The sequence below is a fragment of the Papio anubis genome, chromosome 5, assembly GCF_008728515.1.
Source record: "Papio anubis isolate 15944 chromosome 5, Panubis1.0, whole genome shotgun sequence".
Taxonomy (NCBI): domain Eukaryota; kingdom Metazoa; phylum Chordata; class Mammalia; order Primates; family Cercopithecidae; genus Papio; species Papio anubis.
The window spans coordinates 60828253-60848020 of NC_044980.1; the positions used below are offsets into that span (position 1 = coordinate 60828253).

General features: G+C 34.2%; 1 protein-coding gene across 16 annotated transcripts in view; it reads left to right on the forward strand.

Moving 5' to 3' along the window:
- ERBIN (erbb2 interacting protein) overlaps window positions 1-19337 on the forward strand; it is a 150354-nt gene extending 131017 nt beyond the window's left edge. For 6 of the 16 annotated variants that reach the window (XM_021939393.2, XM_021939396.2, XM_021939397.2 and 3 more), the window contains 6 exons: window positions 7657-7800; window positions 10848-10967; window positions 13688-13894; window positions 15140-15232; window positions 15705-15779; window positions 17236-19337. In XM_021939393.2, the coding sequence (XP_021795085.1) occupies window positions 7657-7800; window positions 10848-10967; window positions 13688-13894; window positions 15140-15232; window positions 15705-15779; window positions 17236-17343 (747 nt within the window). In that variant the 3' untranslated portion in view covers window positions 17344-19337. Of the gene's footprint in view, window positions 1-2; window positions 264-318; window positions 1959-7656; window positions 7801-10847; window positions 10968-13687; window positions 13895-15139; window positions 15233-15704; window positions 15780-17235 lie in introns of those variants that run through there. The other 10 variants (XM_009208524.3, XM_003899745.5, XM_009208526.4 and 7 more) reach the window with 6 other exon arrangements.
- The last annotated feature ends 431 nt before the right edge of the window (window positions 19338-19768 follow it).

Genomic DNA, 19768 nt, shown 5'->3' on the forward strand with positions numbered 1-19768 from the left:
AGGTGTTTTTCTCTGGTACTGGGAATAGAGTTCCAAATTTAAACTCAGCCAGGACAATTGGGATGATAATGTGTGTTTCTATCCTCTCCTTTACTCCCCACTGTTTCTAACAAAAATATTAATTTTATATGTTTATGTGTCTGTCTCTTTGAGATTGTGCACATATACTAAAAATAATACATGTATCTCTGTTTAGCATTTTCTGAACTTTGCTATTAATAATTGTTGATTAAATATAAAAAAGTTTACTATATAGTTAACAGAATAACAAAAAATGTATTGCATATGTAAATATTTCATCTAATATTTTTTCCCCAGTCCACAGTATATGAACTAACATTGTCACTGACACAGATGGCTTCTGGCATGGCGTTTATTCTTAACTTTTCTGAATTTCTGCATTTCTGACCTACTTAAACTCAGTTAAGTGTTTCTGTGGCTCTAGTGTGGCTTAGCAGTAGTTGCTTAAATAACTGATGCTCATGTTCAATTTATAATTTTATGTGTAGATGTTCGTCTTTTGAAAGGAGTTAAAAATGTAAATATATATCCTTGTAAAACCAGTATGAGTACCATAGTCATGTGGCCCAAGTGTACAAGACATGATCTTTCTTTAAGATTTGACTTTATGTTTACTCACTAGATTTTACGCAAGCATTATCTTTCTTTCTTTATTAAATATAAATGTGTTCTTAAAAACAGGTGAACATACAACTTCAATTAGCCATTTTTTAAAATTCCTTAAGTAAAATTTTCAGAAATGCCTAAAATATATGATTAGTACCTCTTATCAGTTTACATGAAATCTCAGCCTATAATTGTTCTTTTTAGTGCAGTCCTCAACTTTATATAAACTTTAAATAGGTAAAGCATTAGGCTACTTCATTCTCATCTATCCATTTTATTTCATCTAGTAACTCTGTACACACTGTTGAGGCTATTTGAACTTTTGTGCTTTTTCTAAGGCACTTGGAAATGTCTTAAGCAGAAGAGTAACATAAGAGTAACATAGGTGTGTTTTATAAATAAATTTCTGGTGACATTGTGAAACTAGATTTTAGGGGAAGAGGCTGTAGTCAAAGAGATTGAGTTGTGATGCCATTTAGTAATCTAGATAAGAAATGAAATGTGAAGTGTTATCAGTGCAGTCAAGACAAACGAGTTCAAGAGAGAGTTCTGAAATAGACTTTTAACAAGAGTTTACTTCTGATTGAATATTCCTGTAATCAATCAGAAAGGAAAAGGGATAAAGCTTGAGATTGTGCCTTGAATAACTGGTTGTTGGCAATGTCTTTAGCTATTACTGGACACAGAGGAGGATTGGGAGATTTGGAAGATGAGATGAGTTTGGTTTTTCTGTTCTGTGTAGTTTACATCTTATATGGCTGTTCTCCTACTCCTGTCTGACAGAGATATACCTGGATTTTAGTACATAAGAAGCAAGTAGTAACTATCTCATTGTTCAGTGTGCCACTCTGCTTTTTTTTAATTGCTTAAAATATTTACATATTTTGAAATTCACGGTACAGGTTCTTGAAGAGTATATGACACCAGTTTCCTAGTTGTTTCCACTAGTTATTTAGAGGTGTGAATTAGTTGATTGAAACTAAAGAGAAGCCTTGTAAGAAAAGAAACAGGGCAAACTGTGAACACAAATCTGCAGCTGATGACTCCCATTTTCAAGGATATCATACTTTGAAGTTACATGGGGTGCTTCTCTCATCATATGCTTGCCCAGACTCCTGCCTTTTGGACCACTGGTTGACTACACTGTAGTATCTTCTAGCTCATCAGTTGGGAAGCATTTCTAGCAAATACCAAAGTACATATCCTGCCATTACCATAGCTCTACTGCATTTCTTTTAGGGTATTTTATTCTCCATGTCTCCCTTTCCCTTTCCCTTTCCTTTCCTTGACGGAGTTTTGCTCTTGTTGCCCAGGCTGGAGTGCAGTGGCACCATCTCGGCTCACTGCAACCTCCACCTTCCAGGTTCAAGCGAATCTCCTGCCTCAGCCTCCCTAGTAGCTGGGATTACAGGCATGTGCCACCACGCCCAGCTAATTTTGTATTTTTAGTAGAGACAGGGTTTCTCCATGTTGGTCAGGCTGGTCTCGAACTCCTGACCTCAGGTGATCCGCTCGCCTTGGCCTCCCAAAGTGCTGGGATTACAGGCATGAGCCACCATGCCTGACTCCATGTCTTTCTTAAATGTATGCTGTGTTTGCCTGTTTCAGTTCTTAAAAAGTATTCACACGTGAGACTGTTTTTATCTAACATATGTGAAAGTTTTATCTTAAATGGATTCATGTTTTATAAACCACATTTTTAAAAGAATTTAAATTTTTAAAGAATTACTTTAAAAAAAATTTTTTTAAAGCATTTAGAGAGACATTTTAGTCTTAACAGTTCAGAATCCTAGCTCTGCTGCTCAGTTAGCTACTTGGACAAGTAACTTTGACTTTCCTTACCTTGGTTGATGTGTATATTAGGTGCAATAAAAGGAACTACCAGGATTGCTTAAAAATTAAATGGGTGAATACATGCAAAGCACTTAGAATGGTACCTGGCATATATAACTTAAGTGCTAAATAAGTGTTTATTGCTATTATCTTCATCCTCATCATCACCATCTTTTAAATATAAAGAAATTATCAGCTGATTAAAGTTATTTTTTAAAACAACAAAATACTGTGCAATAGGTTATTTTATGATGGTAAAATTATTTTTCTTAAAAATTTAAATGTAGTTCGTAATTTTAAAATATAAACAGATTTATTATATCAAAGATTAAGGCCTTTTTAGAAAGTGAAGATAGTCTCTGTATGTTTAGCTTCCAAAAATTTGTTTTAAATACCTATTTATCAAGGATGATGATCTTGAATAATATTTCTGTTATATATACTTACCTGTCAGAAACAATACCAATAAAATGTCAATAGAGACATTTGTATTCATTCACACACTTACATACGTACATACATACGTAAAACTAACAAAAATAGAAATTTCAATAGAAATTTGGTATTTCCTTCATGATTTCATTATTAGTCATCTCTTCTTCAGAAAATATAGTTCAGAAGATTATTTCATTGTTTAGGAAATAACTGGTTCAAAAGATGAAATGTGTTAATGTACTGCTAGTAATTATCTGTCAGTGAGATTTGGGGACTTTTTGATACATTTCTAAAATGTTTTCATTTTGAAAGATAAAATGGTAATGATAAATGCAAGAGTAATCGCAGAAGATGGGATTATTCAAGAAATAGTGCTTTTTGAAAAACTTACAATTTTGATAAATAGGATTAAGTTTAATAGATTAAGGTAAAAACTATATATGAAGAAGGAATTCTGAAAGCAGAGAGAGACAAGGAGTTCAACCTGGTTGAATTAAGGATTTATTTTGAGAACATTTGATAATAAAGTATGGATATTAGAAAGTCATAATATATAAAGTTTATTTAGTACTTACAAAGTGCCAGAAACTACTATCACTGTACAGTTACCTTGCTGTACAAATGTTTCTCAATTTTCACATGAGTCCTGTGTGATATTTTTATTATCTCATTTTACCATAAGGAAATTTAGGCACAGAATAGTTAGGTAATTTTCCCAGGATGGTATGTGTTACGTAGTGGAGAGAAACAACTTTAAAAGCCCATCAGAAGAATTTCAAGTTGACACAATAAACAAGAGAGAGCCACTGTTATTTCCTGAGTAGATAGAGTACTTTAGGACATCTTAGGCAAAAGTGTTCAGGATGAATTGATAAGAAGTAGCTTAGGAAACAGTTTCAATAATTAAACAGCCAAATGAGAGAGAGTTGATCTGGGATTTTGGCTCTCGTGGTGATGAGTCTGAAAAACACGGGTCAAAATTACTTAGTTTTAGGAATTGAGAAAAAAGATTGAAGAGGTAGCCAGGGTTTCTGATTTGGGATATTTGGTTATCAACCTTAATTAATTAATTAATTTTAAAAAATAGAGACAGGGTCTCGCTGTGTTGCCCAGGCTGGTCTCAAACTCCAGACCTCAAGCAATCCTCTTGCTTCAGCCTCTCAGATAAGCAGTCCTCTCACTTCAGCCTCTCGAAGTGCTGGGATTACAGATGTGAGCCACCATGCCCTGCCAAATCAGTTTTTTTTTTTTTTTTTAACGTTCTGGTAGTTAGGGAAATGAAGTCTTTAAAGCATTGTGGTATAATATAAAAGTTTGGCAAAAAAATAACTTAGTTGGTTTTGAAGATACTGAATTTGAATAACCAAACATTTGTACCTAGATTTTACCTTTGTTCTTCCTTTAACCTAGGTAAGTGGTTTTCAACTTTACTATATAGGGTCTATAAATAAAACTGTACATTCTGAGTGATTTCAGAGATTTTCAGATTAATTTTGACCTGTGTGTGTGTGTGTGTGTGTGTGTGTGTGTGTGTGTGTGTGTGTTTTGCTTTGTATGTGAACCGGCATCCATTTATTCGTTATCCCATTTTTCAGTAAGGAAATTTAGGTGCAGATTAATTAATTTTCCCAGGATGATATATATGTTATGTGAAGGAGGGGGAACAACTTTAAAAGCTGGTCAGAAACATTTCAAGTTGACACAATAAATAAGGTGAAGCCACTGTTACTTCCTGAGCAGATATAGTACTTTAGGATTATTTTACTGAATAAAATTATTTTTAGGAGAATGGTGGTAGAATCACGTTAAACCACTCTCAGACAACTCGAAAGAACCATATCTAACATTATATAACCTAAAGTACTGAAATCACAAAGTAGTTGTGAGACTTGCAGAAATAAAGAGTTAATTTTCACTGGCAAATTACTCAATACTCTGCAAGTCTCATTGTGGGGATGCTTTCTTTTCATATGTTCAAAACATTCTAAAATCTTATAATTTTGAAAATTGTCCCTGTTTTATTTATAGAAACTACTTTATGCTACATTCATGCTCTTATTCATTAGATGGTGTAATCAGAATGTATGGGCATTAGAAGCAGATTGAAAGTGCTACATAAATATATTACTAATTAACTACTTTAATAGCAGCAGGATTTAGACTCCAGACTTCAAAGCATTGATTCAAAGTGGTAGAAGATGATGGAGGATCTCCATTCACTCCCCTACACCCACCATCTTAATTCTAATGGCAAAGTAGACATGTAAAAATGTTTCCCTAGTGGCTTTCACAATGTCTGGCCTACCTCATGAGGTCAGTTCCCAAATTAAAATTTGCTACTTTACTCAGCCGAGAGTTAGTAATAACAGATAATCTATTGAAACTTAATTAGTTTTTAAACCTTTTAATAGTCACCCCTCTTACCTCCCACTGCCAAAAACAAAACAAAACAAAAAAACAAACAAAAAAACCTACCTCGAATCCAAAGATGTAAAGTAGTAGATGTCACCTTAAAAATTTCAAAATTTACTTAATTAAACTAATAAGCAAAATTTGAAAAGGAATAAGAACTTTATATTTCAAAGGTGAATGGTTACTATCAGCATTTACTAACATTCCTTATGAGAACTCAGATATTAAGCATTCCAAACCATAATATGATTAACACAGCATGGTAAGTGTTAGGTTCACTTGTTATTATACAACTATCAGCATGTAATGAACAACATTGCCTGGGACATTATGCCTAGCATTTAATTGAGCACTGCACAATGTGTTGTGACAGGAAGCGGTTTTATGTGGATGTCTGCACAAACCTGAATTTAAAACCAGACCTGTTTTGAGCTTCAGCTTTATTCGTCAGTAAAATATTTACAGTAAGCTCATGTGTTTAGAGATGACAGAGAAGGCTTTGCTGCAAGATCTGTGTAAAGGGTTAATCAGGCCACTTGAGTCAATAACACATTAAAGCTCTCTGCACAGCAAATGTGTGTGTGTCTGTTATTTATGTATGTATGAATGATTTATTTTTTTATTCCAGTCAAATGTTTATGAAACCTCCGAATTGCTTCTGCTAAATCTTATCCTTGGTGAAATGGTTTGGGAAGATGCAGGTCTGGGCTATAAGTTTAGCTTTTATGTTAGAATTCACAGAATAACTGGAAGTGTACATGGTAATTTTATGGATCCTTTTCTTTCTGGAATCTTGTATTGTTTCTTGGCATCAGATGTCAACTTCAAATTTTGAGAAGGAATATATTTGCTAAGAGTAATACAGAAATGCTTGTTATGATATTTCTGTATTAATAATAAGCCATGCTCAAAATGTGGTTTCCCCAGTTAGACTGTTAAGCCCTCATCAGGGACATGACTAAAGGTACTCACATGAAAGAACAGCAGTTCATAAACAAGTGGAACAGCGGGAATCAGGCAGTGCGTTTATTGAGGTACATCTTCAGGCAGTTCTGGGATTAGCAATTAGGTATTCATATGAACTCAGTTTGTGAGAGGATTCCATCAATGGCTCTTTAAATTTAGGCAGCAAAGGCCACCACTAACTCCTAAAATACAGTGATCTTTAATACGAGTTTATTTGAATGGGGAAAATTTGCCACACATTTTCTCGTTTTCTTCTTGTTGTAATTTTAGAGCAGCAGGAGCATTTTAAAAGTTATATTTGCCAGCCTGGGCAATATGGTGAGACCCTGTCTCCATTAAAAATAAAAAAAAATTAGCCAGGCACGGTGGTGCACACCTGTGGTCCCAGCTACTCAGGAGCCTGAGGCAGGAGGATGGCTTGAGCCCAGGAATTTGAAGCCAGCCTGGGTAACATAGCAAGACTCTTGTCTCTTTAAAAAATAAAAAGGGTATATCATAAGTTTGTGTATGTTAAAACTGTTCTGTAATGCAAGATATTTTTCTAAACATCTAAACATTTAGAAATTGAAATGTGGTTGGGCACAGTGGCTCACACCTGTAATCCCAGCAGTTTAGGAGGCTGAGGCAAAAGGATTGTTTGAAGGAAGGAGTTTGAGACCACCCTGGTCAAATGTTGTGAGACCTTGTCTCTGCAAAAAAAATAATAATAACAACTAGTCAGGTGTGGTGTTGAGGACCTGTAGTTCTGTCTGCTCAGGAGGCAATATCATTTGAGCCCAGGAGTTTGAGGTTGCCGTGAGCCAGGAGCATGCTATGGTACTCCAGACTGGGAGTCTACCTCTTAAAAAAATAAAAAAAAATTGAAATGGTATTTTTTGCAAATATATTTTGTGTTATGTATATTTAAACACTGTTTATTTAATACATTAGAATTTGCATAAAATGAAGTAGATCTCTAAAAATTCATTTGACTTAGAATTATTGGGTGTTGGTAAAATTTATCTTTATATAGATAAATTAATTTCTGTTCTGTGTATGACTTTAGATACACATAGATCTGCATATGGCGTCAGTTCCTATTTTCTGACATAAAAGATGTGTTAGGAGTAAAGGAAATAGCATTCTAAAAGCAGTTATATGTCTGTACTTCCTTTGCTTAAACATGCGAATGGTTGTATTTACATGTAATTTGTGTATATGTATATGTTGTCATGTAAATACATGGTAAATGGTTCCAATTTCTTTCAGTGACTCTGAAAATTAGTGTTGCATGATACTTCTCTGGTTTTGGGGTTACTTGAAAATAAGTCTGCATATATAACATGTCTCGTGGATTTTGCATGCTACACTAATCTCTGTTAAATCTATCCCCTCTTTATTCAGAGCATGCTGTCAAGGTCCTTTAATTCCAATTTTACTGCTGTAAGCAGTTTTCACTATGGCAGCTCTAGGGATTTGCATAGCAGCCAAGGCAGTCTTGCCTTGAGTGTTGCAGATGGAAGAGGTTCTGGTGGGCACATTTTTCGAGTGAGTACCTACACTAGACCAATACTTTTAGTTTGTAGAAGAGAAAACCCCAAATTTTAAGTGTTTTAATGTTTCCAGGAAAAAAATGTTTACTCTGGGCTAGAAGCCTTGATTTCCTCTGAGTTCTTCCATGGCTTAGTTCTAAACCTTTCTTCAAAGCTGATACAGTCATTATCTCTTGAGTTTCTTTGGTCATAAACTAATGATGTAGTAAGCAAAAAGCAGTGTACAATAGGAATAACTGAGAGTTTTTAAAAACTATTCTTTATAGTATTTTTTCTCTTAATATTAAACTTTTCTGTTCCTAACTAAAGATTTTAAGGCTATGCTATATGTAATCCATAGACCTGTTACAAGGAAGAATAATTTTAACTCCAGTGATTGAGAATTGACTGAGAGAAAGCACTACCCTGAACTAAAGTTAATCATAATTCACTGAGCATGATTAGCTGTGAGACTGGAGAAATTGTGATAAGTATCAGTGAAAAGACAAAATACAAATCCTTTCTTACTCACATTTTACTAAACATTTCCTTAGTAGTGAAGAAGAAAGGTTTATCATTTTAACCAAAATTAAGTCTGGGGGATAAAAACACAGAGAAAGAGAAAGAAGAACTCTGGGTGGCCCTGTTTTAAGATTTTTTTCGCATAACAACTTGAAGTAGTAGCTTGGCCTCTAAAATATTTCCTTCTGCCCCTCTCCTTCAATCCCGAAAAGACTGTTTTCTCTCTAATAACCCTATTTTATCCCCTCCCCATTGTTTCCATGTGAAGTATTTGCTTACTTCTGGGTCCTTTACTTCTACCTGAGCGATGGTATCCCCTATTTTAATATATCCCTGACTCTCCTCTGGTGTTACAGATTAGGAGCAATCTCCTGGATTCTCTTGGCTCTGGCTGTACCTGACCTAGACTTAAACACTGTCCTCTGTCACCTGCCACCATGTGATTCCTATGCTGTTGAGTGGCAGTAGTCATGTTGAAACCTCCCAAGTTTGTTTACTTACTTACCTACATATTTATTTATTTATTTTGAGGCGGAGTTTTGTTCTTGTCGCCCAGGCTGAAGTGCAATGGCGTGATCTCAGCTCACTGCAACCTCTGCCTCCCGAGTTCAAGCGAGTCTCCTGCCTCATCCTTCCAAGTAGCTGGGATTACAGGTGCCCGCCACCACACCTGGCTAATTTTTGCATTTTTATCAGAGACGGGGTTTCACTATGTTGGCCAGGGGTCTTGAACTCCTTACCTCAGATGAGCTGCCTGCCTCAGCCTCACAAAGTGCTGGGATTACAGGCGTGATCCACTGTGCCCAGCCAGGAACCTCTCAATTTAAAAGATAAGAGAGAAGGGTGATAACTATCAGTCTCTCATTCCAAGAGTCCATGGGGGTAAAGATCGGTGGCTTTTATTAACTCAGGGGTAATCTTTGCCATTTATAGTCACCTGGAGCAATTGTATTTTCCAGATTCTTTTATAGTAACATTTTGTGCTTGTTTTTTTTTCAATTTGGAGCCTTTGAATCCATTGACTTTTACATTCATGGTATCCTTGTTCTTTTAAAAGGTAAACATAGTTATACATTCACACCTCAGTTAAAATTTCAAGCTGAGAGCTAAATTCATTATTATGTATTCTAAAAGCACATATCAGAAAGGGAGAAGGAAAATAAAGTATTCATTGCGTAAATACACAAAATTAGATCATGTCTAAAAATTCTAAGCCATGGTTTGAACTAACTGCACATGATAGATCTGTTGCAGATATAATTTCTAAGATTAAATTCGAAATCCTTAACTTTACATGTGTGCTGTAGTATGTCATAACAAAGTAGATTTTAGATTAATTTTTCAATATGATGATGTAGTCTGCATTTCTATGTTGCTAGCCATAAGCTGTTTTGAACGTAACAATAGTGCTATTTATCGCAATCTGTTTTGTTTTCTAAAACATATATAGGGATGTGCTTAGAACTAAAATTGAAGTGAAAAACATATGTGTCTTGCTTCCTGGCATATTTATAATAAGAAATATTCAGGGGCTCTGTGCAGTGGCTCACACCTGTAATCCCAGCACTTTGGGATACTGAGGCTAGAGGATCACTTGAGCCCAGGAATTTGACACCAGCCAGGGCAATGTAGGGAGACCCTGTCTCTGCCCTGCCCCACCCCCCTGTAGTGAGCCATGATCACACTACTACAGTACAGCCTGGGTGGCAAAGTGAGACTCTATCTCCAAAAAGAGAGAGATAGAGAGGTGTGTGTGTGTATATATATATATGTATATGTAGAGAGAGATACGTGTGTGTATATATATATTCAGGGATAATGAGATTGAGTCTATTTTTCCCCTAAAGCTATCGGCTTGGTAAACTATAATACAGGAATAATATTAACCAGTTAATTGGGTTTAATAGCATTTCTCCAAATCAGTACTTTTGAAACTGTTGAACTCAGTGTGGCAGAATTAAGCTACAGCAAATTTTATATTCATTTCACACCCCAGTCTTATCCCAATAAAGTAAGTTTTATAAGACTATAAGTGTATTGGTTCTGCTTATTAAAATTTAGGGGAAGAAAAATCCCATGGGGACTGTTCTATTAGAAGAACAGCAGTTATTTATTTATTTTTACCAAAAATCTTTTTATAGTGCTCAACGTGAGTATGTTTTAGTTGGTCTTAAAATTTGAGACTCTGAACTTTGATTAATAATTATATTTGTTCAAAGGTCTTAAAAGCTAGGTATTGCTGTAAGTAAAACTAAAAGGAAAATAACATGCAGAATTCATCTTCTACATGTGTGTATTGTACATAAATAGATTATATTTTCATATAAGCTTTTCATACATACAAAAACATCTTGCTCTGTACCTTTGGAAGACGTGAAAGATACTAATTGATGGCAATAATGATGGCAGTGTTTGATTTGGGTCTTCATCTTTGCACTATTTGGCAATACTTTTTCCTAATCGTCTTTCAAGTGTCATCCCCTTGGTTTCACATCTTAAAGAACATTATTTGTTTACTTTTTATTTCCTTCTCATTTGAAGCATACCCAAACATCCAGTTCAGGAGATTCTTGTCAAGATGGTATATTGATTTCAGGACAGCAGAGCTACTCATCAGCCACACTTAGTCACAAAGATGTTCCTCCAGACAGCTTGATGAAAGTGGGTGCTTGGGAAAACAAAATGCAGTATCTGTGAGCTTTCTATATTTTGCAGCTTTTGGACTAGATATTATATTTGCTTTAGATGAAAATACTTTTTTGAGGGCTTTCCCCCCTTTATTAGTAAGGATTTTAAAAATATCAGAAATACAAAATAGGATTTGACCCTATCTACTATTTCTCAATTCATTCCATGATTTTTCCACCCTGGAGAAATTGTTTTATTTTTGCATTTAGATTTCTCTTATATAGTAACACCTATTTGTTTTATCATTTGAATCAGGGCCTTTTTGGTATTCCTGATAGTAAAACTATTTGGAGAATTGAAGATGAACTTGTGTTAAATTCTTCATTCTAGGATCTTTTACTGTTACCAAAGTCAAATGTAATTACCTCAAATGTAATTAGAAATCATCTTGAAAGATTTTTGTATATGACAGAATAGATGATGGTTGAGTTTTTAGTACTTTTGTTGCAATTATCTATGTATGGCCAGTGCCAGGTGGATAATTTTTTACTATCCTCCCTCAGCTATTTTTCCTTATTTTCTTAACTGATTCCATCCCTCTAGTATGACCAGATATAATTATGAAGCATAGTTATTTATGACATAAAACTTTTATGTTGCCCTTCAGAGTAGTAGCTACCCAGTCATCTAATACTTAAGTTCATCTAATATATAAGTTCATAAGTTTCTAACCCTCTTTTCTTTTAACTGAGCTTTGTCACCCAGTTTTTTCTCATTACATATATTTTGTGGTTTAGGGTTACTGAGTTTGTTTTAATACTTTTTAATTTCCTGAGCCATCTGCTAATTGTAGCTTAATACATTCCATGTGTATGTTTAACACTGATGTAGGCAAGACCAAATATCTGGTGTCAGGGAGTCTTAAGGTCAGTAGTAATTATCACCTGGATTTTACCCAGGAGAAAGATACTGAATTTACATGTAGGAATAAATGGTATAAACGTAGAGAAAATCATGGGCTATCTGCAGAATCGTATGTGAGTAATAAAGCAACAGCAGAACCAGTTAATTACTCATGGGCAAATCAGTTGCATTAAATCTATAGTGATCAAGTAATAAACAGGTTTTTTTTCCCCTAAAAATGTTGGGCTAATATAGCACTTCATTTTCCTTCTCTCCAACCAGTATAAGATTTGTCAGTAACATCCTTGTGTCCTGTCACAGAATACCCATGTGTGTTCCCAGACTTCAGAATTTAACTGAGTTCTCAAGTACAACGCAGTTTAACAGTGAAATAGAATGCCTTTTTTAAAAAGTACAAATCTTTACCAAAGCTAAACTACTTTATATCTTTCAGCAAGGTTCACCAAGAAAAGCATGTAGTTTTGAAACTGTTGCCATATCTTTCTCCAAACTTTTCTACTTTGGGTTAATTTAGGGAACTGGACCTCAACTATTTCCCTCAGAGTTTTCCCGTAATTTTCTTGTCGATGAGATTTTCTTTCTGTTACTAACCAACAAGGAAATTATAAGTTAATAGCTTAACCATATTTTTCTACACAAAAATCTTTTTATATGCAAATATTTGTAATATGACTGTAACCTTTTTTGTGTGTGTATAGAGATGGAGTCTTGCTCTGTCACCCAGGCTGGGGTGCAGGGGCATAATCATAGCTCACTGCAGCCTTAAACTACTGGGCTCAAATGATCCTCCTACTTGAGCCTCCCAAGAAGCTGGGACTACAGGTGTGCACCACCATGCCCAGCCAATTTTTTTTTTTTTTTTTTTTTTAAGAGATAGGGTCTTGCTGTTTTCCCAGGCTGATCTTGAACTCCTGGCCTGAAGCAGTCCTCCTGTGTAGGCCTCCCAAAGTGCTGGGATTATAGGCATGAGCTACTGCACCCCGCCTTAAGATAGATTACTCATGCTAACAGAATAAGCTATTAGCCACATTTCTACAAAGGTGATTTTAAGTCAGGTTTATTCTCTAAAAATGAGAGACATTAAAACAAAGATAGTTCTCTAACAACAACAAACTAATAATTTCTATTTTTTTGTTTTTGTTTTTGTTTTTTTTTTGCTTTTTGCTTTATGAATAGGGTAGAATGTCAACATTTAATTTTTGTGGCTAACAGTCTGAAATTAATATTAAGAGATTGTAAAAGTTGCTAACATACAAGGAATAAATCAGTTTTCTACATAGATAGCTGAATTGACTTGTTAATTCTGGGAAAGAAGGAATAAAAGTAGAAAAATATATTTAAATTTGGAAAGAATTTTACCACAAAATTAGTTTTTTTCTGAAGAAAAACATCAGCAAATGTACCTTTTGTGTATGTGTGTTTGATTTAGTATGGGAAAAGATACGCATCTCATAGATGCTTAAATTTTAAAATTTTGGTATACTATGTGCCATTTTAACATTTGGTTACTATAATACAGATACATCTAAGAAAATACAAATATAGCTCCCAAAAAAGCAAGTAATTTAAAATATAGATATGATGTACTTCCATTTGAAAGCTTAAAAAAGTGAATGTAACAAGCACTCGGGAAACTTTAGAATTAAGACATTAATAGCTTATTTCTTTTAAGGTTTAAAATTAATAGAAAAATAGTAAGTGGCATGGTATTGTTTGACTTAATTGGAATGTGAAACTCTAGTGCTTTTGTAATGCTCCAAGAAGAAATCCAAATATTTGAAATAAGACATTATTATTGGTCATTTTAAGATACTTCATGTTTTTCTTAGATGCCTTTGAGTAATGGACAGATGGGCCAGCCTCTCAGGCCTCAGGCAAATTATAGTCAAATACATCACCCCCCTCAGGCATCTGTGGCAAGGCATCCCTCTAGAGAACAACTAATTGATTACTTGATGCTGAAAGTGGCCCACCAGCCTCCATATACACAGCCCCATTGTTCTCCTAGACAAGGCCATGAACTGGCAAAACAAGAGGTAAGAATAATCAAGACTATTTGAAATATGGGACTAAGCTTTTTATGTATTTTTATAGGTTACTTAATTATTAGCAGTAAATCCATATAGAATGTTAACATAGTTGTTACTATTTAAAGTTTTATTTTTATGTTATGTTTATAAGGTATTAAACTTGGTGATTTTTATTTGACTTTGTGATCATACAACATAGGATTTAGTATTTTGGGCATGATTTATTTATTCTGGTACAGTTGCTTTTCCACAACTGGTTGATACTCCAGTAGTCAGACATTCCTTGAGGTGGCGGGCGCCTGTGGTCCCAGCTACTCGGGAGGCTGAGGCGGGAGAATGGCGTGAACCCAGGAGGCGGAGCTTGCAGTGAGCTGAGATCCGGCCACTGCACTCCAGCCTGGGCGACAGAGCCAGACTCCGTCTCAAAAAAAAAAAAAAAAAAAAAAGAATATAAATAGGAGACCATTAAGCTGAAATTGTTCTGTGACACTTAAAATCTTAACTCCTTAGATTTTGAAATTTGACTACAGACTTCAAACTACTTTGAGTATTTAATCTTAAAAATTACTTAAAAAGTCAGCAAGCTACACATTTCTTATGTCTTGATAGTTATTAATAAAATGATCAATATTAGAAAGGTAGAGAACAAATGCTTTATTCATTTTGGTTGTGTGGTGAAAGGGAGTGTTTTATAACACAAGTTTTAATTCTTGCATCTTTTTCTATAGCTTGGTTATAAAAACTATCAATTGGTCATATTTTAAAATCCTACCTCCTTTGAAGCCTTTAAACAGATTCAGTAAATGAAGAGTTAGTATCACAAAACCACCAGTGGATCATTTAGATATCTTATGAAACAAGCCGCTAAACAGAGATGCTGTGTAATTTAGATGTCCCACAAGTGGAAACTGATAATAATATACATGTTTTGTGTTTATATACTATGGCATTAAAATCTATGATGTCTAAAAAGTAAAACAGGGTCAATTTTAATTGATTCCTTATCCTTATAAGACAAGCAATAAAATTAGGAGCTATGCTTTATATAATCTCAGCTCTGCCTTTAACTCACTAACTCATTAACATAATATTCTATGTTGTATTTCACTTCATCTGACCAAATGTTTATTTTTGATGAATTCTTATGTTTATGTTTGCTTGGACTTAGCCCATCAGTATTTAAATATAGATGTTGTGGCATTATAACTTTTTCTGAAATAGTAAGTTTCCTTTATTTTCATATTAACTCAGATTCGAGTGAGGGTTGAAAAGGATCCAGAACTTGGATTTAGCATATCAGGTGGTGTCGGGGGTAGAGGAAACCCATTCAGACCTGATGATGATGTAAGTTTTCTTTGTATATTCTTGAAACACCTATAAAGTTTTATTTGCTGATTCAATACTTATATGTAAGTGAAAATCTAGTAGATGTTTATGTAAATCTAGGTAGACATCACCTTGATTCCCCACTCTATTGCTTACCTTTTTGTTTTGTAATTTGATCAGTTCAAGTTAAAACAATTTAACCAAAAACTATGAATGTTTGTGATATTATCAAGTGATCTTTAATTTTCTTACTGCTTTTTCACACATCTATAAAAGCAATTTTATTACTCTCAAGAGAAATCACTGAAGTCAGAATTACTAGAGGTAAAAATAGCTAGTTTGTTACAGTATTACTCAGAGAAGTCAGGGAGAAAACTTGTACCATGATTGAAATATTTGCATGGTGTGGAGGAGAAGTTGCTCCTTGGTACTCTGTTATTTATACATACTGTTTTTAGTTAAATAAACAATTATTTTTTTGTTATTAAAGGGTATATTTGTAACAAGGGTACAGCCTGAAGGACCAGCATCAAAATTACTGCAGCCAGGTGATAAAATTATTCAGGTAATTAAAATAAATCTTTATTTGTTTTTCATTTTATAACACTCTAATGTTTTCATAGTTTAAAATGTTTTCACTTCAACTTTGAAAATCGTGGGAGGCTGAGGCAGGAGAATGGCATGAACCCGGGAGGCGGAGCTTGCGGTGACCTGAGATCACGCCACTGCACTCCAACCTGGGCGACAGAGCGAGACTCAGTCTCAAAAAAAAAAAAAGTTTGATACATCATAGGATTTTGTTTAAGCTCAGGAATGTTAATTTTTACTAATTTGAGGGGGATTAGAGTACTACTTCTTGGATGTGGGCTATTGGCCTTTCAGAAATGGAGAAGAAAATTTTTAAATCTGAGAAACTCATTTTTCCCTTCCTTTTCTTTGTTCTTTCAGCTACTCATTTTACGTAAACACTTGCAGTCTTAGAAGAAGACAAGCCTAGGACACAAGTCTAGCTCTCATTTTCTACCCCTACCATCACTGTTCTTAGTTGAGAACTAAAGAACTAAAAAATAACCCTCAAACCAAGAAAAAAAAAAAGAGAGAGACATTAATATCTAGTAGCTGAAAGTACAGATTCTGAAAACCAGACTTCCTGAGTTTAAATTCTGGTTCCAACACTTTTTAAAAATAAAATTAATTTTTAAAAAAAATTTAAATAATTTCAAGCTTAGAGAAAAGCCACAAAAATAGTACAATAAACACCAGTATTACATCATTTGGTCACCAGTTGTTCATAATTTGCTACATTGTCTTTAGCGTTTATTCTCCTCTTTCTTCTGCTTTTCTCCCTCCGTCTATACACACACACACACACACACACACAGAGAGAGAGAGAGTCACACTCACTCATACCCTCATACAGTTATACGCGTTTATTTTCCTGAACCATTTGGGAATCTGTAGTTTCAATTTGTGACCGAGCAAGTTACTTTACCTCTCCATGCCTGGGCTTTCTCTTCTCTAAAATAAGATGGTGAAAGAATCTTTTTTGAGCATTATGAGACTCAAAGGATCTAATTCATATTACACACTTAGAATTGTATGTTTGGTACACAGTAGAACCTCAGTAAATATTAACCTTAATTGTAAGAAATATGGTGGTCTTGATGTGATGGCTTCAAGACAATCGGAAGGCTAGCCCTTGCCCCTTGCTGTGCTACAGTTTGGTCACCTCAGACGCACATTAGCATTATACAGCACCATGTCTGACATTATTTCTTAGTGATTCCTAACATTGAACTGCTACATGAGAATTGTCTGAAAAGTTGGACAAAACACACATTTCTAGACCCCATCTTCAGAGACTTTATTCCTTGGTTTGGGTAGGGCCTGTGAATCTATATGTTATTCTAAGTTGCCAAAGTGATTCTTATTTTCTTACAGGTTTGTGAACTACTTGGCAGAAATGCGAATAAATTACTATAAAATGTTTTTCCTAAAAGCATTTTTCCTCTTTCTTCCAGGCTAATGGCTACAGTTTTATAAATATTGAACATGGACAAGCAGTGTCCTTGCTAAAAACTTTCCAGAATACAGTTGAACTCATCATTGTACGAGAAGTTTCCTCATAAGCACTGTGGACAAAAAAAGGGGGGAAGACAGCAAGATTTATTGGAAGATACTTGCAGGGGAAATTAATATTTTGACTATTTTTATATATAAAGAAGAACTCAAAAAATTATGTTCAAATTTGTACATTAATGAAGTAATGGAACTTGTGGTTAGAGGGAAAGAACCACTGTACAGAATATAAAGGAGACTGTTGAATTCATACCATATAAAACTTGTTAGGTTTTTAAACATAGCAATCAAGGCTACAAAAACAAACCTGTGTTGTTTTTGTATAGATTGTAGGTTTATTTTTGGATTTCATATACATGACTGAACTGTGTGCAAGGCAATAGTTAGCCTTGATTTTAGCCCAGAGACAGATGGCAGAGCTATCTCTCTCATAGCTTTTATGCCCTTATTTTTATTCAACTGGTATTAATGTTTTTCTCCTGAAACTACTTTTTTTTTGTTGTGGGCAAGAGATTTGAAGTGTTGGCTTTTGCTATGTGCATATTGAATTGAAGAGTGAGTAGGTGAAGGTGGTGCTGGTGGGTTCACTTTCCAAGGCCAGATTAAAACAGTTATTTTCTATAAAAATCTGGAAGCAAAGAATGGGGATGGGGGGTACTATGTGGTAGTATGTTTTTATTAAGAGAATAATGCAATAAAATAGGTAATGTCTTTTTTATAAAGCAAAAAAGACAATAATTGCATTTTATGAGCTCGGCAGGATCTGTTCTTGTCATAGCCATTGACTACACATTTGCTACTGGTGATTCAGTTTTTAATTTTTTAGTCACAGGAAATTTTTAACTCTACTGTGGTTGCATGTCCATGCATTCTCTGTGTTATGGAAATCCCAATTTTTTTTATTTTTTTTTATTTTTTTTTGCAAATGGTGGTACTTGCAATCTGTTTTATAATCAGCGCTCCATTTAAATCTAATTTATAATTTTTATTTTAAGCAGCAAATGAAACAAAAATGGCCAGTTTTAAGATTGTGTTGCCTGTAACACAAAATGTAAGAAGGTTTAGGAAAGCCTCTTGATTTTTGTTTGGCCTTGCATTGCCTTGGTAAAGTAAAAGGAAACAGTACGCATGGAGCTAGGAAACCAAAGCAAGTTTGTGAAACTGGCACAGTGATAGAGAATTGCTGTGGAGAGTTGTAGAGCAAAGGGATGGGTCCTTGAGGCCTGCCATTGTGTAAAGGTGTTCAAATAAAGGGCTGTTTCTACAGGTTAACATTAAATGTGAACTCAACACTTCAGAGTCTTTAAAGGGTTTCTACGTGTATCAATGTAATAGTGTTTTACCACCAACTGCCTTTCTTTGTTCCTAGTTACTGTAACAAATATGTGATGATAGAGATTTATTAATTTTGTTTATCCAGACTATTAATTTTATTTGTTTTTGTTGTATGTAATCAAATAAAATTTGAGTAACAAGTAATGGTAAGGATTAATGCATGGTTATTTGGACCAGAAAAAAGTGCCATAGAAGACCAATAACGGTTTAGTTGAGGCTAGTCTGGAACTTTTCATTAGAGCAATATTTGGTTATTGCACTTCATTTTTATTTACTAAGAAATGCAATTTGGGAATTTTTAATCTGTTATGCTTTGTTTATCAACCTTGATTTTAATTAAGACTTTTATAAGACTAGCTTAAAACACCAAGCCACATTATATTTGCAAAAGTGAGTTGGACTCACTTTCCATTCTTGCTAGTCAAAGTAGGCAGCACTTTTAAAAATATGTGAACTCAAATATTGCACTTCTTTCAAGATGTTATCAATTGGTTATTGTACTGTATAGTTTTAATAATTTTGATTGAAACCCTTTAACAACTCTTTGTAAATTTTAACTCATTTTAGTTGATTTTCAGTACTATTTACATAGGAATTGATTTTTATGGATATAGTATAAGAAATGTGCTGTATTTTGATAAAATTCACTTACTGTATGTGTGTTGTAATCTAAAAAAAAAAAAAAAAGAATGACAAACAGCTTCTTTAAGACAAGTCTCGGTGTTCCCTTTATTCTTAGTTTGTTTTTAAATATTAATTTTGGCATTCTAAAATAGTTAACATTTCTTTTATTGATTTCAGATTTTCACAGTCACATTCTACTTTTAATCAGAAATATTTAATAATTGTGAAGTTTTCAACTACTTTACCTTGAGCCACATATATAGATTATAATTTTGGAAAAGGAATTAAGCCCCACAGAACAATGGATGTTTAGCAAACCTTAACTTCATTGTCTGCACATTACATTGAAGTATTATAAATGCAACAGATGTTATATGCACTGGTATTTTATTCTACTGTAGTTAATTAAAATTTTATAGTATTCTTGCAACACAAAGTTGAGTAAGAAACTTAACCAAGAGGAGTATTATACCAAGTTTTCTTTGAAAGTATTGGAAAACTAAAATTAAATGACAA